This window comes from Coenobita brevimanus, chromosome 50 (genome assembly GCF_032717465.1).
Source record: "Coenobita brevimanus isolate Jiangsu-jjx chromosome 50, ASM3271746v2, whole genome shotgun sequence".
Lineage (NCBI taxonomy): Eukaryota > Metazoa > Arthropoda > Malacostraca > Decapoda > Coenobitidae > Coenobita > Coenobita brevimanus.
The window spans coordinates 50,192,500-50,217,131 of NC_137003.1; the positions used below are offsets into that span (position 1 = coordinate 50,192,500).

A 24,632-nucleotide genomic window follows, 5' to 3' on the forward strand; every position below is an offset into this window, starting at 1 on the left:
GTAGCCCCTAGCTCCCTCGTACATACTCTTCACAGCACTCAACAATTTCCCTCCACTCCATATATTCTTAATACCTTCCACATACCTTTCCTATCTATTCTGTCATAAGCTTTCTCCAAGTCCATGAAGGCAGCGTACACTTTCCTTCCCTTCTCTAGATACTTCTCCACTAAACATCTTAGAACAAATATCTGATCTACACACCCTTTTCCCTTCCTAAATCCCCCTTGTTCTTCTCCAACTAGCTCCTCTGTCATATGCCTAACCCTATCAATGAGTATTCTACCATATATTTTACCAGTCATACTAAGAAGGCAAATACCCCTATGGTTTACCACATACTTCTCTCTCCCCTTTTCTTTTGTACAGAGGAACAATTATACCTGATTTCCAGTCCTCTGGAACCCTTCCCTCTTCCCAAGCCAATCTACACAACTTCCATATCCACTCCACAACAATCTCACCCCCATACCTAAGCATTTCACCACACACTCCATCAATTCCTGGGGCCTTTCCCCGATTTAACTTTCTTCATTGCTTCCACAACTTCCGACCTACTGATCTCTTCCTCCCTCCTCTCATCTCTTCTTCTCCCAGCCATTCCCCAACCACTTATACTCACACTGCTCTCACTCTCTACATTCAACAAATCCTCAAAGTGCTCCTTCCATCTCCTCAATTTCTCTCTCTTCTCCACCAACAATCTAATATTCCTATCTTTCACTCCCCTACTATTTCCCCTTTCACACTGCCTTACTTTCTTTACCTCCTTCCAAAACAATTTCTTACTCTCCCTCCATTTCACACTCAGATTCCTCCCAAACTCTTCATCCACTTTCTTCTTACTCTCCTTCACCAGTCTCTTAACCTCCCTTCTCCTGCTCACATATACCTCTCTCTTCTCTCTCTCATCTTCTCCCCTACCTCTACTCGCCAACCATTCACCATATGCCTTCTTCTTTTGTTCCACAGCTCGTTTCACCTCATCATTCCACCATGCTGTCCCTTGCACACCCTTGCATCTCCTCCTCACTCCACAAACCGCCTCACACGCTGCGCTTATCTCTTCCGTTAGGGCCACCATATATATAATATATATGGTATGTGGGGGCGCTCACCATTCACTTGCTCGATGTAGTGCTGTTGTCGGGTGTCTGCCCTTTCCTCTTTTCCATCTTTCCATCCTCTTCTGTTCTTTCCTTCATTCTTTCCTTGTTCTTCTGCCTACGGGTGACTTTACACTCCCTCGTCTGTCTTTCTTTCCTTCATTCTTTCCTTTTTCTTCTGCCTGTGGGTGACTACACTGAGTGACAAGCCAAATGGTTTCCTGTACACCAGGAAACCATTTACTACTGTGGGTGGTAACCATATAGCCAAGTTTTGGCACGTGGTGGTTTAGTGGGTAATTATTGCGCTAAAGTCGGATTGAGCCGGTGAAGGTTTATATGCAAGAAGTGGTTGGGGTTGATTGCTCATGTAATGCCACTCAGGGATGAGTGAGGCTGGTCACTCTCATCTTAAATGTCGAGACTAACTGCCTAGCCCCGGGCTCCTACGCTCCTCATGGGGCAATGTAGGATTGGATGATGGATATATATATATATATATATATATATATATATATCTATATATATATATATATATACATATATATATATAAAATCAACCGTGGCCCAGTGGGTTATAGCGCTCCGCTCTGTCCGAAGGGTTGGAGGATCGAATCCACCCAAGGGTCATTGGTAGACATCAGGAAGGGCATCCGGTCATAAAATGCTACACGCTCCAATCCAAAAAAGTCCTCTATCCAGGGGCAACGCCTTAGCTCTTCGGGAATATCAGGCGTAAACCCCCCCCCAAACAAAAAAAAATTGAGAGAGAGAGTACTTAACTGATCTAACATATGTCCACTTCAGGCAAAAAATAGAAAAAAGTGATGGATAGCAGTCAGCCTACCTAGAACAGTATAATAAAATGATGTACAGTTCCCTTAGCCTAGCCACGACCACTTCAGACAATAAATATAATACAAAACTATTATACAGTAAAAGCCAACCTACCAACGACCACCTCAGGTAATAACATAAAAAAAACAGCAACAGATAAATAGTCATGATAACCTACCCACGACAAGCTCCTGCCTGAGTTTCCTTGCGATGGATGGTACTGATGGAAAGATTCGGAGTGCTTCCTTAATGCACATCTCCAAGTACTTCATCTCACGCAGGTCAGCCATTGTCGCGGGCCGATCAGAGTCACCGAAGATGGAGTCCAGCTCCTCGTGTACCCGGGCCTGGGAGAACAGGGATTGTTAATAGTGAGAGAACAAAAAGACAGCCGTATGACGTGTAGGATGATTGAAAAGATATGGGAAGGCTAATACGGGTGAAAAGAAAGGTATGTGTGCGTACTGATGAAAGGAAAGAGATTGTTATTATGTGCCATACAACTGAAGGAAAGATTTTATTGTGCGTGCAGATGGATGGAAGGAAAAAATTTTTTGTGTAGAAATGTGGAAACGAAGTGTCAGTTTTATGTGAAGAGCGATGGGTAAGTAATCGTTAAGTAACGGGACAAGCAATGGAGGCAAAAAATTTATTTTAGTATTTACAGGTGTGTGGGAAGAGTATCATACCTGAATATCCGTGTGTAGTCCTAGGATATAGAGAGACCAGTTGACAGCGGCGGCGGTGGTGTCGTGGCCTGCGAACATAAACGTGTCCACCTCCTCCCTGATGTCCTCGTCTGACAGCCTCTGGCCATCGTCTGAGGCCTCCAGGAGCAGGTCAAGGAAGGCCAGTGACTTCTTCTTGCCTGTGGTCAAGGAAGAGGATGAAATTACGTGTAAGGCAGATGTGTAAATGCGGCAGCAAAAGTTAGTCTCATATATATATATATATATATATATATATATATATATATATATATATATATATATATATATATATATAATGAGAGAGAGAGAGAGTATGCCGTTATAGATCATCCATCCATGTAATCATTAATCAAGCACTAGAAAATCCAAGTGCCATCCCACAGGTCAACATGAATCTATCCTGGCCGGATGATTTGTTGAATTATAAATCCATCAGTGCTCATCCGCTCATTAATCAAGCACTCATGATTCTAGGCTGCATCCCACACGTTAAAAGCAAGCCATCCGAAGCGAGTGTTGGCGAGAGAGAGGTCTCCATCGTATACAGTGATCATTCAGTATTCATTCAAATATTTGAAAAGTTAGGCTCTAACTCACATGTAATTAAAAGCTAGCCACCCGAACTCAGCAATTTATAGATCTTTTGGAAGTGAAACAGACCATACACGTATTCAGTCATCATTCAAGACTCCATCCCGCAGGTCAGAAAGCAGCAATTACATCCTGATCGAGCAATTGGTAGAGCTTTCAAAGAATATCCATCCAGTCATCACTCAAGCACATTAAATAGAATGCCCGATGAAATGAACCATACATCCATTCAGTCATCATTTAAGCACTCAAAATTTCCAGGCTCCATCTCACAGGCCTATAAGAAAGAAATCCACTATCCTCACCGAGCAGTTTGTCCTCTTCAGTGGTGACCTCAGCCGTCCTCATCTTCTCCTCATACAACTTCCTTCTCTCTCTGATGGTCTCGCGGGATATCTTGTGTAGCACCTTGATGTTTTCGTCCATCTCTCTGGCGTACCCCAGGGCCCAGTAGAGGAGACTGGGTTTCTGCCACACTTTGAAGGAACGCTGCTGGACCATGTTCACCATTCTGGGGAAGTTGCATAACGTTACATGGAGTTATACAAAGCAGGACTTGTACCGTATATACAGTAGTTGTGTAGTTACGACTCTCAAATCCCATCCCACCATTGAAACTTTACTTTGCATCATCCCTCTCCACAAAGGAACAAAAATTGAACAACTACCTAACACTATACAGAGTGTCTCAGCAACATCCTTCCCCCTTCACCGAACACGACGTTTCACTGCAGCATACATAAACACATAACCATCACAGCCATCCAAATTCTTCAACAAACAGACATGAGTTACATCAAGATATCCACCCAACAGAAACTACCAAACCCAGAAAGACACGAGTGTACAATACATAGTCAGAATCCGATGCAGTCATCACCTTTCCCTGTTACAGCACCAACACAAAATACAGCTCACACGCAGTCCACTCTGCTCATATCACAACATGCCCATTCACGTCATCCATCGTACTATTACAACACAGTCAATCCTTCAACATAAAGTCAGCAAAAAGGCCTCTGCCGGTGATCGGTTGAAACGGCTGACTTCCTGCGGTTCACTGGGTCGCAACAACAACAACAACATCAGCTACACAGTTAAATAGTTGGTCAGAGTTTCATAAGGTTCAGTAGATCAGGTTTGGTTACTGGCACACCTTGAAAGAACGCTGCTGGATCATGTTCTAGGTTACCCTTCCGAGTAGGGAGTTAGGTGGAGTCGTGGAGAGTTCCACATAACCTTATGCAGAGTTCAGCTCAGAAGCCACTCGTGGCAAATACGTTAGAAAGTCTCTGTTAACCAGTTCACTATGATGACTTCTTTATTTTATTCAATCTTCAGAGGGTTCAAGTAATTCCACTCAAGAAACCTTTCCTGCCTTGTGTTAAATCGTCTTGAAGAAGCAAGGATAAACTCACAGAAGACGTCACTGTTGTGAAGGGGTTTATTAGTATGAATGATTTATGCATGTGCATTCATACTAACAAAACGTAAATAAATTATGATACAAAGAAGAGTATTTCTTATCAAATAACCAGTTTACTTATCTGTTTATTATTACCTGTACACGGCTCGCACATACTCGGAGTCCTCGTTGTCCTGGGCATTCACTGTCCTTCCCATGGCCGTTTCTGGAGAGGGGAAGGGGCAGAAGATAGGAAAGCGTTAATCATTTTTTTTATTACATTAGCTATGAGCAAACAGCATAACATTAAAAACATACGGTTGGGTATTTCATATCATCATAACCTTATTTTTCCCACTATTACACACACAATGGGTTGGATACGGAAACAGTCAGCAGAAAATCTAAGAGCAGGAGACACTATGACGAGTGCCCAATGAATCTGACCTCTCCTTCAGTCACTCATTCTGCAAGACTTTTCTGGTTTCAACAACTGAGCTCTGTAATATGGTGAGGCTTTCTCATGGGTAGTGCCGCGTAGTTTGTCTACCCGCCTCCACGGGCTTAGGGCGGCGCTGATGTTTATGCATTACACCCGAAGCCCGCGCCTTTTGAAACCAGCCGATGAATTCGGAAAACATAGTGCCACGGCCCACTGCTCAGCATAAGTATGCAACAGCAAAACAAAAACAGCAAGTTAAGAACAGTGTTCCAATTGCATTGCCAATGTGGAGGCGACGAGTGCGGGTGTTTCAATGTGGCTGCCAAAGTGACACGCTCCCTGCGGAGCTGGCCCCTCCATACTATAGAGCTCAATGGTCTCAACCCACAAGCGCAACTATCTGCACTAATGTGCTTCGCCTCATTAACCCTTCCAGGTTGAAGATATCCTTTTAATTTCATTCTTACTGTCTTTAGAGGATTTTTTCAACTTAGGAGAGGCATCGTGAAATGGAGGGGTTAGATAAGGCTTTCATTAACCCTTTCATTACGATGGTGTATTCCTAGTATGAACAATATCGTCTGGCAAAGACAAGAATAACAAACATTACGCCCTCGAGCAGAGATGATTAAATGACTTTAGAAAACCTTTAAGGCTGAGCTGTTCCTTCTTCTGCAATCTTAAATGAGAGAGGTTCAGTCTTTCTCATAATTTATGCACTGCCTTACATCATCTGTCTGATCCTGTCCTTCATCAGTTCTGAGGTTTCTTCATCATTCGTCAGTGCCTCGCTTTCTCACACGCAGTTTTTATCCGCACCCATCTATCGTCCAGGCATTCTATCCCTCCTCCTGCCTTTCAGCATCCCAACAAATGCCATAATCCCTCCCTGCTTACTTCATCTTAAGCCTTTTCCAAATCAGTACACACTAAAAACCTTCGATGTTCACATTTTCTATCAATTCCGTGATCTCTCTCCATTCAGTTTATCCATTTATCCATGATGTACCCAAACTGATCTTGCCATACGTTATTTCCACCTCCGTATATACTACAAATACAGTGCAGTCCTTCTCCAAAAAAAGTGTCTACCTACCTACCTACCTACCTCAATCTATCTTACAATCTATCTATAGCCAGACGCCTTAATCCCGGAAGCAGGTAGTCATATCTGAACGGCCTGGGAATTGAACTCGGGATCCTCCATTTGCGAGCTGGAGTTGCAGACTCAGCCATTACACTCGCCGCTGACAAAATATACGGTATACAAAAACCATGTGCTCCACAGATGATGTCGAGGGCGCAGAGGATAATGAAGGGGATGCTGAAGAGTGTGCCGTCATTTCGCCTATTCAACACTCCACACAAACCTCTAACAGTGAACACATTCTTGGCATTCCACACCTCAAGCTATCGTCTAACTTAACACAACTGCCATACACCTTCCCAATTCACCTCATCATATGCATCCTCCACCTACAGCTATGACATATCATATGCATCCTCCACCTACAGCCATGACATAAATATCTTGCATTTCTTCAGCTATATATAAGCGCCTCCATATATGCCAAAAACACTTTCATTTCTTCCCCCAGACAAAGCATTGCGTATATCCATGCCTACCACAGATGATGTCCAGGGCACAGAGGGTAATGAAGGGGAAGATGTCGAAGAGTGTGCCGTCACCTAACATTCTCAGCTTCTCCACCATCTTCTCACTCTGCCTGTTAAACACCTGTATGAAGTCCTCCAGGATCCGGAAGTGGAATGCGGGGGTCAGCATCTTCCGCCGCGAATGCCACTTACTTCCTGCAGAACGGAAAACAAGTGCACTTAACCATTTCAACATCATGACGTCGTTTATATAATGTTTATTAACAGACAGGATCAATTTTTCACCCCCCCCCCCTCTCTGTTTACCTGTGGCTGTAAGAAGACCAGTGCCAAGCCAGGGGTGAAGGAAGCCGTACTCTTCACTCTTATCGATGTGCTCTTGACTTGTGAGCAGGGCCTGGCAGAGAGAGACACGGTGAATTTTTTGTTTTTGTTTTGGGTAATGAGTAGACGATTATAATATACACCTCAAGAAAAACATTTAATACTGAATGGGTAAATGAAATGCTGAAGTAATCCCTCCACCTCCAAAGGCTGTTGTAGTCTGAATAAAACTGTGATGCCAACTTCCTAATCACCTGAAACTAATTATTTTGTTATGGAAGAAATAGTATAAATAAGTATAAAAACCATCTGTAACCCATGCAAAGGCTGCTGAAGTACAACTACCACTAGGGACGTGCACCAAAAAAGCCTATTTAATTATTTCTATTTTTTTTTTTTGTCTGTGTACCAATGTGATAAAATAGGTGTAAGAACCCGCTATTTAACTATCCACGTTTAAAGCTTTTTACTGTATCAGCAGCGCTGATGTAATGCGTAAAATTATTTATTTGTACAATCGAAAACTTATTACTGGCAGCAGTATGCCTAACTGAGCAACGTCTGTAAGAGAAGATGCATGATGAAGTACGTGTGAGAATAAACTTTCCAGTCATAGATAACTTTTTATTATTTTAGTTTTTTTCAGGTTATTTTAGTTATTTTCACTTTAACAGGGCTGTGTTACAAATCCATTTACCCTGCTGTTTTGTTATATTGAGTACTGTGTTCTTAACTGCTGCTGCTCTTTCCCAATTCTAAACAGAACTAAATGTTGTTCTGCTGACCTCTGCTGCTCTACCAGTTCTACTTAACGCAAACCGTATTACGTTACTGAGTCATCTACCCTACTGTACCTTAACCCAATGATGCTCGGCCGACTTCCTCTGATTTCTCGACTCAACTTAACTCTCGCCATGCTGTGTTGCTGACCCGTTAACTCTATGATATCTGATACTAAATGCTGTATGTCTAGCCCACTTACCCTGCTTTAAGTAATAATAAGTAATGTGTTACTGAAAACCGTTCCTCTGCCCTAATTCAGTTTAACAGTGACCGTCTGACCGTGTTATGCTGCTGTTTATGCTGTGTGATACTAAATGCTGTGTTGCTGACCTCTGCTGCCCTGGCGCTGCTGATGATGACCATGGGATGCAGACCGAGCCACAGTCGCACCACCTCACCGTATTCACAGTAACTCATTATCAAATGGAACTGCTCTGCCAACGAAAGGACACTGTCTTACTCATACGCACACTCACATTTGCGCTAAGTCTCGCACTCTCACAAACAGAAGTGCACTACACACACACACACACACACACACACACACACACACACACACACACACACACACACACACACACACACCGAATTATCAGGTGAAATTGTCCTGTCAGCGAGAGGACACCACCTTACGTTGATATTTTTTCCTCCATGAAACAAGGTGTTAAACTTCCGTAGACTTTAGCAAAGTCCTATTGCTCCTGCATCTAGTACTTGTTTGATATTCCTGTACTTGACTTAATTTTTCACTACAGATTTCAGTACGACCGTAAAGTGTGTCTGGCTCATGCATCTAAGCAACTAACCCTTACAGTGAACTTACCGAGGTTGTCCACATTCAAAGCCAGAGCGTTGCCCACGATAGGCTGGCACTTGGGTCCAGGCAGTTTGTTCATGAGGTTGACCTGTGGAAAACAAAGATTAATGCCTATCGACTAATCGAGGTTCATTACGTCTGGTAATCAATCTTTTGCCAGGTCTCTGTCTTCCTCAGAATATGACCTGCAGTAGTTCGATTATATTCAGGTCCCCAGTTACATTGCTGAGTGAACAGGGACAAAAGGAAAACAAACACCAGTGTGACCGACGAATCTAACACGGGCTCTTCCAGCTGCAGGCCTAGCGTGCTTAGCAGTGCCCCAACGATTTCCTCCATCCCCACCACGCCCCGTGGTAAGTCTTTATAACTCCTTTGGCTGGGAGAGAAAAAGAAAAATATCGTGTGGATCGTCGTTGTCATCTCATCATTATTGCCAGCGTCATCATCATCGATAACGGTAGTCACCATCACCATCATGATCATACAGTAGTTATCATCATCAGCCTTAACCTAACTTTTACTATCATAAATATAGTAAGTGGGATTAAACAGGAGAAAACGGAAAATACATGAGTAGGAAAACACACACACACACACACACACACACACACACACACACACACACACACACACACACACACACACACACGAGCTCAGCCAGCTAGTCATTCAGTCAGCCAATATGCGTCTTGAGCAAATAAAAAAGCCGCGACCACTTCAATAAGCTTCACCTTACGAGCCCTGCCTCACCATCTGCTCTCAGCGTAACCCTACCGCACCCCCTGTCACCAACACCACACCCCTTTTTTGTTACTCCCACACCCAGCCATTCACTCTGCCTCCCCTTCCACCCACGCATCACACTCTGTCACATCCTGAACTACCACTTCCACCGCGTATTCCATTCATCCTACGCCTTCCACTTCTACTCCACATTTCACCCACTCTACCCAGTCCTTGGTCAGCATCACTACACTTTTTTGTTTCTGCCATCCAAAATCCCGCACTGCCTATCACCAACACCTCAGTCCCACATCCTGCCACCCACCCACCCACCCACCCTGCCTCTCCTTCCACCTACACATCGCCTTTTGTCACATACCACATTAATTCAAATGTCATCCAACTAACACATCTTTTGCCGCCAGTACTACACCTTTCGTTATGCCATTTCCGTTGCTCACACACACCCTGCCATTCACCCTGTCACTACCTCCATTATCCTGTCACATCCAGTATTACTACATCCATCGCATATTTCATCCACCCAGCCCCATCTTCCACTTACCCTTCACACTTCCGCTCCTCTTCCACTTTCCACTGACTTACGCTTTCTTGTCACCCAACTTATCATCTACTATCTACGCACCGTCACCCACCCTACTCACTCCCACCCACATATCACCCTCTATCACATATCTACCACCTGTGACTCGTTTTTCATTCTACCCACCTACAAATCGCACCTGCACCCCCCCTTCTACCTCACCGACACCCCCACCTACTCTTCTACTTACCGTTCTTACCACCCCTTCTACTCGTAGACCCCACCTACCATTTCCAGCCAATACCTAAATCTACACCCTGCCTACCACCCCATCATAGCCCCATATACGTCTGCCACCTACCAATTCCACCTATCCTATTCACTACTCCCACCTACACCTCACCTACCACTCCCACCTACATGCCACCTACCACCCGATCCGCACGCCATCTACCACTGCCACCTACCAGCGCCATTCCCACACTGCCACCTGCTGTACAGTATTATATCTATCACTCTCACCTAAACACCCGGCAGTATTACAAGATACAAGTTAAATTTGGAATATGCACCAGCTGAGACAGTACATAAACGTACATACATACAGACATACACATATACATACATACATACATACTTTACTATATCCATACATAAGATACATATATATATATATATATATATATATATATATATATATATATATATATATGTGTGTGTGTGTGTGTGTGTGTGTGTGTGTGTTGATATATATACATACATACACGTACAGTATACTAGCACAAGAAAAAAATAATAAAAGAAAAGGATAATAATGGCAGCAGTATCAATAACAGTAAGAAAAAATAAAAATAAAAACGCCTTGACTCGTCCCAGTGGAAACCAGAGGAAGGCCCTCGCCACCCCACCCCAGAAAAAAAGAACAGAGACAGAAAAAATCGCACAGAACATATGAGGCGTCACTCTGCTCAAGGTCGGCCTAAGTTTTTCTTACCTCTGCCTAGGAGGTTATGTTTGGGCTCGGTTTGTCTATCTGTCTGCCAGATAGAAATATTATAGAAAATCAGGGGGGAGGAATGGCTTTTACTACAGAATACTGAGTGAGGAGCGTGAGAGGGATAAGGATTTACTTTTGTGGTGAAAAAAGTTAAATGTCAGTCAAAAAGGAGATGGTGCTGCCTGGGTGGAGGTATATACTCTCTGCGCGTTCTGGTTTTTGCCTATATGCATCCGATTCTGGGAATATATGAGATAATCTACTGGACATTGTCGTAGCGATTAGTGACATGCAGACTAAGATGATAACCTTCTGTGTGTGTGTGTGTGTGTGTGTGTGTGTGTGTGTGTGTGTGTGTGTGTGTGTGTGTGTGTGTGTGTGTGTGTGTGTGTGTCTCTCTCTCTCTCTCTCTCTCATCCACTGGAAACACCCACACCCACACCCACCCATCCACCTACCCACACACACACACACACACACACACACACACACACACACACACGAAACACACCTACCCCCCCACACACACACGAAGCACCCCCCCCCACACACACACAGTAAGTGAAACAAAAATCATACTTACCATTCTGCGCCTTCTGAAGTACCAAACGACTGCCGCAGCGACGAGGGCGGTCAGAACGATGTAGACCAGCAGCCCAGGCCGCCCCAGCACGCCTACGCCCTCACCCACCACGCCCACACCAGACATCGCTACACCTGGAGGGGTGGGGGGCAGGAGATGTACAGTTATGACCTACAATTCTTGTACACTTATAGCGACTCCATACATCATCACACCTGGGAACAGAGAGAGAGAGAAAGAGAGAATATCCAGCTTCAGTCGTTACTGTAGTTCACTTACATTTTGGGGGCATTTATGAACTACGGAAGGGAGTGGCATTCCAGCCCACATGATTACTGGCTTTTGATTACAGTAGCTAGGATTTGGTATTACATTTTTTAACACTTTTTCAGATTCCTAACAAAATGGAATAAGCAAGATGTCAGCCTATATATATATATATATATATATATATATAAAATTTAATGCATCAGGCCCTAAACACAAGTCTGGAAGACAGTTCCTAACGTCCAGTATATTGGCATACCAACGAAGAGCTGATTCCCAGCAGCTCTCGCACCTCAGTCGGGCACATGGCCTAAAGATAACTTGCTAATTACAGTGTATTTAGTGTGATAAAGCTAGGGATATCATATTCAGGTCAAGTGCTTTGGTGCTTACGAGGATAGTTCCATGACGATATCGAAAATCAGTGAGCATGGAGATATCGAAGGCAGTCCCCACATTGGCCACTGCAACAGCCGTAACTAAACCCGCCATCACACAGACCCCAACCCACTCTTCAGTTCACTCCACCACCACCTCCCTCATTTCAACTATGGCGTAGTTCTCGTTAACGATGCTTCAATCACGATGGCGATGTTGCAGCCGCCATCAAAGCAACAGATAAGTAATCAGAGGGAGATCGTTGACATGTCTCTGGGAGATGCTGTGTGCGCGTTAAATGAAGAACTTTGACCTTCAAGATACACGTGTGCGTGATAACAGATAAATGAAGCTGCAAAAGCCAGTGGTTGTATAAGGGTCAAAATGATAAGGAATGTCACCTTGAATTACCAACTTTACCCCGATTAAGTAATTTTTAAATTATTCTGCTACCTTCAAACGATAGTGATTGGTTTATGTGAGTTTTTTTTTATCTGAAAAGGTTAGAGGTAGTCTTCAATAACGAACTGCCTGATGAGAATTTTTCCTCTGAATATATCTTCTGGTAGTTGGCAGAATAAAATACATATATAGTCATCGTGGTGAAGGGTAAGTAGATAATGCAAATGATCAGGAAGAAATAATGAAGCGCGCGCGTACACACACACACACACACACACACACACACACACACACACACACACACACACACACACACACACACACTTCTAACAGGCCGCCAAATGAAAACAGGTCACACACCCACTTATTCCTCGTTCAGCCACATGAACTCTTGGCTGCGTCTAACAAGCGAAAATCATCTCTAGTAACTTGCTTGAATTATTAAGTATAGCTCTCGCGGCTGCTTCAGAGTGGAGCCTTTTCATGAACTGTCATGAAAGGGATGTAACTCTTAAAGTGTGTTTCAGCATAAGTCCCTCCAGCAGTAGACCTACCACTCTTCACATCCTAAACCTTTCAAGCCAATGATGTTTTTGTTTTCAATTCGTTATTATTTACAGACGATTTTATTCACCTTAGGATTTATCGTACTTTAGGAGTTACCCACAGTATACCCTCCCATCATATTCCTATCTCGCGAGGCACTCTCCCTAACTAAATTAAACAGTCTCGAGGTTGAAAGATCAAAATATAAAACACGTCGTCGGATTAACGGGGTTAAGAAACGGTATTACTATAGTTGGTCCATCTTGACTTGGTGAATATTTCCCGTCTTTTTTGCAGTTTATTTGCCGGAAATTAGTGGCAGACTAACGCAATACTACGATTCTACACCCTTTACGTAGCAGTCGTGGCTAGCACAATAATCGTGTTAATCTCTTGTAACAATTCAGCACTGAGGATGGGGAGGTGACACTTATGTATAGATGGCCGTTTTACATATGACAGCACCACAGACAGCTGTATGTGGTTGTTGTGAAAAACTTCCCACGTTTCTTTTTTTCTCTCCGACAAGGAGAGTAAGTTTTTACCCCTGTTTGTTTGTCTGTTTGTCTGTTAGCAGGATTACTCAAAAACTAAGTGGGATTTGGACCACATTTAGTGGGTAGACAGCCCTTGTCCCAGCTAACAATCTATTAGCTTTTGGGACCGATTCGGATCGTATTACAGATTCTGGATCCGGAAAGCATTTTTTGAGACCCCTAATCAGTGATGAGAAAACCTAACAAATTATGAAGAATGGTTTGGAAATTGCGTTGCCCTTGTCAGACAGACGCGATCCACTGAGTGCCCCTCTAGTTTTATAAGGGTTCGTAGCACCTACAGGCTATTGCAGTTCAGCCTCAGTTGAAGAAAACCATCTGTTGTCAGCCAGAGTATAATCGCAGAGTTGATGCGACGGTGAGAGAATTAGTGGAAACAGTACTGACACCTTGAGGCTCCTAAGACACACTCATGACTAATTAATGTGCTTGCCGTTACAATATAGTGTAGTGGAGTTGATGCGAGAATGAGAGGGTTAAAGGAGGCGCAATGGCTGAGGGGAAGGTCACGGCATCATCATCATCATCAAAAGGGATGACGAGCGAGTCTTCCATGACGTTTTACAGGCTATAACAAGGGCTCTTCTGAACCACACAAACAGACCAACAAACTGAAGTGAATGCATAACCTTGTTCCACCTTCAGGTACTATTTTCCGTGTGTTCGATACTAGGCATAGTTCTCCTAGGCCAAGCACCCCACTTGCGTACCACACATTTTCACATGTCACTCCTTCAGCTCTAATACCAATTATCCTTATTAAATACAAGCTAGGCATGTCTCATCCAGGGTTGGTGTAATCGTACTAACGGGAGTGTTTTTATGAAATATTGTTGGGTCTTGTGGAAGTCCAGTAAAAGTTACCTTCAGGTGGTTCAAATCAAGCTGTTCCTTGTCCCAGCCTGTGACCGAACTCTCGTCTTTACGAGCACAAGACTATTTGTCTACCTGACCATGAAAGAGAGACAGATGTATAGCAGTGACGATATGATAACCAGCATGAAATATATCACCAGAGATGCTGTATCAAATATATCACCAGACATTCTATACCAAACATATCACCAGAGATGCAGTATCAAATGTATCACCTGAGATGCTGTATCAAATATATCACCAGAGATGCTGTATCAAACGTATCACCTGAGATGCTGTATCAATTATATCAGAGATGCTGTACCAAATATATCACCAGAGATACTGTACCAAATATATCACCAGAGATGCTGTACCAAATATAGTCGATGTACAGTTTTCTTGGCCGGAAAACAGATTCAAAACTGCATATAATACGCTTACTTGTGTATGATCGAATAATTGTAACTATAATAATTATCTGATTGCACAAAACACTTTCTAGCGAATATGTCTATAGATGTACTGTGCATGTATACTGAATTTATGTAGGTAAAATACCAAACACATATGGCATGTATCCATATGCAACCTCTCTAAGCTATCTGTTGGTATCTATGATGTGCGTGCGTGTACACACACACACACACACACACACACACACACACACACACACACACACACACACACACACACACACACACACATATATATATATATCCCGCAATGGTAAAGAATCCTTTAAAAAATTCCTTGATCCAGACGATGATCCGGATCACAAACAAAATCTAATGGATTGTTCCTTGGGCCATACCCTGCCTCTCTCAAAAATTTCAGCAAAATCCGTTCCTAACTTTTGGGTAATCCTGCTGACAGACCAACAGACAAACAAACGAACGCCGGCAAAAACATAACCTCCTTGGCGGAGGTAATATGCAGCCTGCGAGACCATCACCACTTGTCATTGTTAGGCATGCACGATAGATGAGCAGATTGACGGAATAATTGATAAAAGGCCACAAAAATGATGGCTTACGGTAGGTCAAGTACAGGAGAGGGGAGAAGTAAAAAACAAACATCTCAACCACCTAATTCAAGCTCCTTAATGGTGCTAGATATGCAGAATGAATGACTAAATTGATTGCCCGACTCATGAAACGCCACTAAAAGATGATCTGAGTAGGTAAGGAGACGAGGAGACAATAAGAAACGGAAGCAAACGTCCACCTCGCCCACCTAACCCAACTCTCAGTTCCTTCATATATTTAGACATGAGCAAGAGATGACTAATTTAAATGACTGATATATGATGGGCCACAAAAAGATGACTTACTATGGGTAAGAGTAGAGAGGAGGAAAAGAAACAACAGAACTAACAACCACTCATACTGTCAAACCCAAGTAGTATTACACATTGTACAAAAGACGAAATGACTGACAGGCTGACGGATGAAAATTTACCGGACAGCAGGCAGACTGCGCCACAAAAGATGGTTTGATTGAATGATTGCGGAATAAAGACGTACTAGTACTAAATATGCACTGATTACTTGATTGGTTGATTGACTGTCTGCCGAACTTATAAAAGGCAGCGTAAGAGCAAAGACCATAGAAAATGACTTGGTATAGGTCAGGAGTCGGGGAGACACGAAGGAATGAGAACAATACGCACAGGAGATGACTAAGCAGAGTAAGGGATGACAGGCCACAAGGTAACTTATGGAAGGTCAGAATTTGGAGTTAAGGTGACATGCAATGTAGCAAATAATCAGCATATATAGATACTGTTTTACTACCTACATACAGTATGTTAGTGGTTTCCAACCTCTTCTAATTCTCGCCCCCCCTCACTGAATGACACGTTCCCTTTCTCAATTACTGTATTTTACTGGCATAGTTGGCACATGTCAATAAATATTATAGATTCTTAATCTTTGACATTTTTTATGTATTCAGAGAACTTGATTTCATATTCATATCTGAAATATTTTATCCATATTTAGAAATTACTGAATTCCATCATAATTCATAGTTTTCAAATATAATTACCCTCTTTATCAAGCCTTCGCGCCCCCCGCCCCCGGGCAGCCCTTCGTGCCCCCCTAGGGGGGCGCGCCCCACTGTTGGAAACCACTGCAATATGTAGTCCAATTTTTTTTTTTTTTTTTCACCATCAGGAGCGTAGGGATCAAGGGCTAGACCGCTCAGTCGCGACATGTAAGGGGAGGAAAACCAACCTGCTCCCCTCTGAATGGCAGTGTGAGCAATAAGCCCCAATCAGACCTTTTACTTCACTTCTTCCGAAGACCGACAAGCATAAATTATGCTTAGATTGTCTGGCTGACAGATGAAATGCCACAAGATGAAATAAGGTGGGTCACAAGTCGAAGACAGAAGCAAAGCAAGCACATACCCATCCACCTACACCAACGCCACTTGGCAGTGCTACACACGCGTAAAAGATGGCTAAAGTGACTGAGTGGGTTATGAAAGGGTACAACAAGATGATTCACGATAGGTCATGTATCCAGAAGGAAAGTTTTGCAACTAAGCAGCCAACCACCTGCACCACCATCCTACGATATTATTAGATACGCACGGAAGATGGCTAAACTGACTGCATGAATTATGAAAAAAAGAAAGTACTTCGAGAGCCAAGGAGAGAAGGAGGAGGAGTAGAAGCAAAACAGCCACCCAGACATCCTAACCCACAGGTCCTTGATCGAGTCAGTAATGCACAAAAAATGAGGAAATTTACGACTGACTAAAGTTAGATCTTATAGTTTAAAAGCGCAGACACAGAAAATGAAATAAACGGCCGGAGAGAATTAGTACCGCCAAACAACCAGCTAAGCACGATATTTTTAGACTGGCCTGAAAGATGACTAAACTGACTGAATGACTTTTGTGCCACAAAAAGATGGCTTAAAGTAGGACACGAGTCGAGAAGAGGACGCATAGCAAGCAAATGACCAACCACCTGCACCATCATTCCCCGACATTGCTATTCATGCACAAAAAGCAACCAAAATGAATGAACGAATGACGAAAGGCTACACAAGGATGAATCATGTAGGCTACGAGTCGATGTGATACGTATAGCAGAAAACAGTCACCATATGCAGCAAGTGTGAGATATGAACAGCCGATACCGAGGCTGACTGACTGACTAACGAAAGGGCACAAAAAGGTGACTAAGGATATGCCGTGAGTCAAGGAGAAAAGCACAACAAGCAAATAACCAACCAGCATCACCGCAGCTCCTTGACAGCGCAACACACACACACGAGATGACTATATTAACTGAGTGAGTGGATGGTGTAAGTGGACAAGTGAATGAGTTACGATAAGTCATGGATCAAGGAGAAGAGTACCGCAAGCAAATGACCAACAACCTGTACCACGATATTATTAGACACACGAGAAATGACTAAACTAAGTGAATAAATGATTTTAAAAAGCTGACTTCGTAGGTCGCTAGCAGAAGAGAGAAGTGCAGCAAATCACCACTCCGACCACCACCCATAGCTCCTTGAGGTTAGACATACACGATAGATGGCTAAATTGACCGATTCACTGAAAATAGATCTGGCAACATTAAACAGAAGACATTGAAAGATAAATACGGCTAGGGGGAATGAATAGGATCAAACAATCACCAAACTACGATATTTCCTGACAGGTTCATAAGATGACGGGTAAAATATCACAGAAAGACGCTTTATGATACGTCAAGAGTTGGGGACAGGACGTACAGCATGCAAAAAAATAACCTCCAGCACCACCATCCCTGACATTGTTGCACACGCACAACAGACAGCTAAATTGGCTGACTGGATACCCGATGCAAGGGCACGAGAAAATGACTTGTGGTAGGTCAGGGTTCGTGGAGATACATAAATTAGTGAACAGTCATCATCTTTCGACAATATTAGACATGCACAAAAGATGATCAGACTGACTGACAAAATGAAAGGGCACAAAATGATTTACTGCATGCAAGACTTACACAGTTACCACCCCTTGTCATTGATAGACAAAATCCACAAAACGATGACTTACGGTAGGTCACGTGTCGAAGAAAGGAAGTACAGGGAGCAAATAACCAACCACCCGCAATATCTCCCTACGAAATTATCAGACATACACAAGAGGTGGCCAAATCAACTGAAAAGATGATGAAAAGTCCCCCATCCTCTCCCCCCCAAAAAAAAAGAAAAAAAAAAATGGTAGGCCGTGAGTCGAGGAGAGAAGAATGACTAGAAGCAAACCACCACCCAGCTAACCTAACCCACAGTTCCCCTCGATGGGATTAGACTGGACATATCCAACAGATGACTGAATTGACTAGGTGAAAATAGATCTAGCAACATTAAAGCAAAGGCACCAGAAAATGACTTTCGGAAGGAGAGAAAGAGTAGGATCATGCAACTACCAAGAAACAATGTTTGTAGACAGGCACGGGATATGACTAGACTGCCTGACTGCAGAGGTCACAAGAAAATGACTTACGAGATATAGCCAGTCAAGGATAGAAGTCTATCTATCAATCTATATATTGCCAGACGCCTTAATCCCGTCAGGGGTGGCCACAAACAAATCGCCTCCATGTCGCCCTGTCCCCAGCCATTTCACTGCCCTGCTCCCAGCTCACACCCCCCTCTCTCATATACCTCTCCACTCCATCCCTTCATCTCATCCTAGGCCTCCTCCTCCCACTCCCCCCCTCCACCTCACTCACACTCTCCTCGTTAGTCTCTCACTCTCCGTCCTCTCCACATGGCTAAACCACCTCAGTGTGTTTCTCCTAAGGCTTCCTATCACATCCATATCCGCACCACAACGCTCCTTCACTTCCTCATTTGTCAGTCTATCCATGTGACTCCAGATGCTCCCCTCAAATAACTCATTTCCACTGCCCTCACTCTTGTCTTCTGTCCCTCCAACAAGGTCCAAGCTTCACATCCATACGTAAGAGTTTGTATCACAATTCTGTCATGTAGTAAAATTTTCACTTCCATGCTCACTTCCCTGTTTCTTATCACTGCTTTCAAGGACAGACGTAAAGCAAGCAAATAACCCTCCATTTCCACCACTGGTCCTAGACTTTGCTACACAGGCTCAAAAGACGACTGAAATGGCTGGCTGCACAATGAACGACGACAAGATGACTCATGGTATGGGTCAGTATTTGAAGCGATACGCAGAACAACAAACAGTTACCATGCGAAGACACTGTAAGTCATGCACAGTCGAGGGCTAAGTTCACTGCCCAACTGATTGGTGAAAGGCCACAAAGAGGTGATTTACAATGGATGGTTAGTTTACTGCCTGACTGACTTGTGAAAGGCCGCAAAAAGGTGATTTATGATAGGTAACGGACCGAGAAAAGAAGTAATGCAAACAAATAACCATCTTTCTAAACGTTCACTCCATGACGTTGCTACACACGCACAAATGACAAGGAGTCTGAGTGAGGGAATGATGTAAAGCCAGATGATGACTTACGGTAGGTTGCAAGTCAAGGAGAGAAGTACAGTAGTTGAAGTAAAGATTGCCAATATTCCCAACGGAATACACGATGGTCTCCACAAAATTACAGCGCATCATCATGCTGCTGGGCAAATTGCCATGATGATAAAAAAAAAACTATGCACGAACACAGGACACAAAATATGTGTTTATGTAGTTTGACGTTTGACCTTATAAAACCCTTAAAATGGCCTAAATGTTAAATATGAAAAAAAGAAAAAAAAAAGGTGCCGGGGAGTTATTTCCAAAGGAACAGCTGTACAAAATTCGAAGGGAATTGGTGAAGAAATAAGATTGCCAACATCCCCAAGGGAATGCACGATGATCTCCACACAGGTGCAGTACACTGACAAACTTCTGTGTAAATTGTCATGATGATTAATGAACGTAAAAAACATTATCTGATAATTTGCGTGTTTATTTGGTGTGACGTTTGACCACATTCATCCCTTTTTATAAGTGTTCAGAGAAGAATGGAATGGCTTACGTTAGGGGTCACGTGGAGAGGGAAAAGGAGAACTTCCTGCGCAATGTAACATACAAAAGTAGAGGATATAATCACTACAGTAAAAAAAAAAAAAAATGTAAAAATAAATGCCTGTGGGCAGGTCACATCCTTCCTGGAACAGATATACCAAACACCATGGACACCATGGTAACTGTGTGGCAGCCCAGAGGTGGAGTACGGTGAAGAGGCGAGAAGTTTCCGAAGATTTGCATGGATTGGATGGAACAGGTTAACGGCCAAAGTGTCAGAGTGTAAAAAAGATGGGAAATGTTTTTGTCATGCAGCATTCTGATTTAGACTGCTGCTGCTGCTGATGACGATGATGATTACGTTCCAGCAAACAATCACTGTACGTTTTGGCTATGTTGTTAGGCACACACAAGAGGTGAATAGAGCGACCGACTGATAAGTGAAAGGACATAAAAAGAGATTTACGACAGGCACAAGTTGAGGAGATGAATTATGCCAAGCAGATAACCAACCACCTTCACTACCGCCCCTTGACACTGCTAAACATGCACAGAAGATAGTTAAAATGACAGACTGAGTGACCAAAGGCCGCATAAGGAAGGGTTATGGTAAGTTAGGAATTCAGGAGATATGCAAAGTAGTAAACAGACGCCACACCTAGACATTACTATTATTGTCGTGCACAAAAAATGTCTATATTGACGACAAAAAACAGAAAAAAAACATACGGTAGGTCAGGATTCAAAGTAAGGAGTATAGCAATAAAAAATCATCACCCTTGGATGTTACTAGACTTGCACAAAAGATGCCTAGATTGACTGAGTGACTGACTGCTGAAAGGACACAGAAAAAGGACTTACGGTAGGTCACGAGTTGAGGAGATGAATAGGATTAAACAAGCACCGCCTCGCCTCGCCTCGCCTGGGGTACAACTGCCTAGGAACACCGTCAAGGCCCCACTGCTGACGGGAGGGTGGGGGCCGCATCTCTTCCTCCCTAAACCCCCTCTCCCTCTATCCCACTCCCTACAGCCCTCTCCCACTCGATACAGCCTTCTCTCTCTCCCCAACTCTTCCTCTCTCTTCCATTCCATCATTCTCTCAATCCTTTTCTTCCCTCCAAGCTCTCTATTCCTTCCCCTGCCATTTGCCCTCTTCCCTCCAGCTCTTTCCTTGTCCTACGAACCTTCTTCCATTCCTTCTGGCCTTTCCTCCACTCTCCCGCTCCCCCTGCCGCGCCTCTCTTCTTAGCATTCTCTCCTTGTCTCCTTAACCCTCTGTTCCTTTCTCCCGGCCCTCCTCAGCTCCCCTAGCTTTCTCCCATCTACCCTATCCTCCTCCTCCTCCTACCTCTCCTTCACTTCCATTTCTTTCTTCTCTACTCCCCTATCCCACTCTTCCACGTCCCTGTTCTTCTTTTCCATCCCCTTATTCCTGTCCTCCACTCCTCCAGCCTCCTCCTACCTTTTATACTTCTTCCTTACTCCACACTCCTGGTCCCTTTCCTCCACTCATCCTAGCCCTCTCCATCACCTCGAAATCACCAGTCAATAACTCACCCTCATTTCTTGCTCCCCTCCCTAGCCCTCTCCCTTCTCAGCCTTCACCTCCATACATCTTTTTTTTTTTTTCCTTCCACCCTTCCATAAATGGTAAAGTCATCGAGAGTTAGGAGGAGGGTGGGAAAGATACAAAGAACAGAAGGTGAAGCAGAAGGTAGGTGAAAAAGACAGGGTAATGGTTTAGGCTAGGTCTCTCTCACACCAGCAACCCTCACCTCCATGCCCCTTATCTCTCTCACACTCTTCCTAGCTGTATCAAACCCAGGCATTATCAGTTCCCTCCATAGTTCTGTCACATCCCTAATCCTCTCTTACTCTCCCAGCTCTTTCCTTCTTTCTCCCTGTCCCTATCCTCCACTGCCCCGGCCCGCTCCTGTCCTCACCCTCCCCCTTCTCAGCCCTCAGCCCCACACCAGCCCTTATCATTTTGCAGAGTGCCTTTTCACTCACTCATATGACCCCTCCACACCCCACCCCATCTCCTTCATCCCTAGTCCTATCCCATCCTCCCTATCAATCTTGTCCACTTCTTGTATCCATCATCCACACCCTAAGTAATTCCCCTTCCCCCTTCGATCTCTCACCTCCACTCCTCATCTATCCTTCTTCGATCCTCACATAAACCATAGTCCCTATCCCTCACATATCGACCAGATCCACTCCTCACCTTTCATTCTCTTCTCCTCACCTATCCTTCGCTCCTTACCTATCTTTTTTCTCCACTCCTCACCTATCCTTCTTTATTCCTCACCTCCAGAAGCTCCCAGTTCTTATCAACACCCCCATTTTCCTGCGTGCTATTTCTGCCACTAGCATTGCTGTCTCCTCCTCACCCTGACCCCATTCACACTCTCCCAGCTCTCAAACCCTCTTCCTTTCACAGCTCCCACTTCCCATCATTCCTCTTTCTCTCCCTCTCTCTCTCTCTCCCCCCGAACATTCATACTTCACCAGCACCCTGTCTGATAGGCCTCTCCCACTCTCACCCCAGCCCTCAGCTCCATTATCCCCTCCTCCCCCAGTCCATACCAACGCCCTCATCCTCCTGCGTGCTTTTCCACCCACTCAGACCGCCCCTCCCCCCCTCCATCCCCCCTTGAGTACGAGGGAGGTGAGGTGAAGGAACGCAGTATCATGACGAGGCACACACACACACAGACACCAGGGGACGTTTTGGGTCCGAATTTGACGCGTGGATATTGCTACGTATCTGGCTGACCTGGTAGATCTATTCCTTCCCCCCCCCCCGTGTGTGTGTGTGTGTGTGTGTGTGTGTGTGTGTGTGTGTGAATGAGTGACGTGCTTTGAAACAGGTAGATGAGAGTAAAGTGATGGTTGTTGAGCAAAATATTAATTTGAATACCTAGGTGCAGTAGTTAAAAAATGAGGCAAATACACATAGGTCATAGAAATCCGAGTGTCAAAAGGAAAGAACGAGGCTAATAGTATGACGGCCTTGGTACACCTTATTTATTCTCCTATTTATTCTCTCTCTCTCTCTCTCTCTCTCTCTCTCTCTCTCCCCTTATATCATGCCCACCCTAAGGCCTTTTTTGTTTATTTTGTCCTTGCCGCGTGGATAAGTATTCAGCAGGTAACTACGGCGAACCTCGTGTGATGTCTATTCTTTTGCGATTTGTTTGTTTTCATATTATACTGAGTCAGACTACCTTCTACATAATGCTCTTGCTGAGGTCTAGGGTCCGAATTCCAGCGAGGGCATTGCTACGTATATTTTAGCTGGCATGGGGGGCCTATGCCTTGGCGGTTTCTTTTACTATTACATTTTAATCTTTTCAGTATAATAATGCCTTTTTTCATGTAATTCTTGCTAACATCTTCCTCAGATATGTAGGACCCGTTCGCAACAATATATACATAAATACATACATAACTTCGTGGACTTTCTGGTTGGCAAGGGGATTTATCTGAGTTCCTCTGTGGTTTATTTTTGCATATCACACTATCATTATTCTTATTCCCCTGTATGTCATCAAAATCTCTTAACCCATTCAGCCAGAGGACGTCTTGTTTATTCATTCAAGCCATCGTCTTGGGTCCGAACAGCCTCTTCGACTTTGCTCTGTATTCTTGGCATGAAGGACCCCATGTGGTATCTATCCTCCAGCTAGTTGCGTATTTTTGCTGCTACCAGGCGATTATAGGTGAATTAGGACACTCTTTTGACACTGGAAAGGTTGGACATAGACTATATAGATCCCTTAGCTGCTCGGGGGGGGGCACCTATCCTGAACATAATCGATTGGAGATAGCATGAATAATATAGAAAAAGTCATGTATATTTAATTCTTGCTCACGACTACAGTAGCGATCCTATTCAGTGGTTTCGTGGACTTTGCAGTGGATTATCGTTTGCGTGGGAGACTTCGTATAAAATTTAAGTTCTTTATGCACTGTGCAGTCAAAGTTCGTTCGCCTTTCCTGCCTCTATTCATCACCGGATTCAGACGCTTGGATGTGACATAGTGGACTGACGTGTAAAGTATCATCTATGCGAGATAATATACACCTTTGTCGGCTACGTCTCATTCAAGCATCTATGAATCCAACAGA

At 43.8% G+C, this 24,632-nt stretch overlaps 1 protein-coding gene across 1 annotated transcript in view; it reads right to left on the minus strand.

The window, feature by feature from the left end:
- LOC145399661 (cytochrome P450 4C1-like) overlaps positions 1 to 21,431 on the minus strand; it is a 71,586-nt gene extending 50,155 nt beyond the window's left edge. Inside the window, exons 1-10 of the mRNA XM_080272202.1 lie at positions 21,358 to 21,431; positions 11,483 to 11,616; positions 8,639 to 8,720; positions 8,146 to 8,249; positions 7,015 to 7,105; positions 6,718 to 6,903; positions 4,806 to 4,875; positions 3,550 to 3,755; positions 2,633 to 2,811; positions 2,122 to 2,290 (exon numbers count right to left, since the gene is read on the minus strand). Of these exons, the coding sequence (XP_080128328.1) occupies positions 2,122 to 2,290; positions 2,633 to 2,811; positions 3,550 to 3,755; positions 4,806 to 4,875; positions 6,718 to 6,903; positions 7,015 to 7,105; positions 8,146 to 8,249; positions 8,639 to 8,720; positions 11,483 to 11,608 (1,213 nt within the window). The 5' untranslated portion in view covers positions 11,609 to 11,616; positions 21,358 to 21,431. The remainder of the gene's footprint in view (positions 1 to 2,121; positions 2,291 to 2,632; positions 2,812 to 3,549; positions 3,756 to 4,805; positions 4,876 to 6,717; positions 6,904 to 7,014; positions 7,106 to 8,145; positions 8,250 to 8,638; positions 8,721 to 11,482; positions 11,617 to 21,357) is intronic.
- Between the last annotated feature and the right edge of the window lie 3,201 nt (positions 21,432 to 24,632).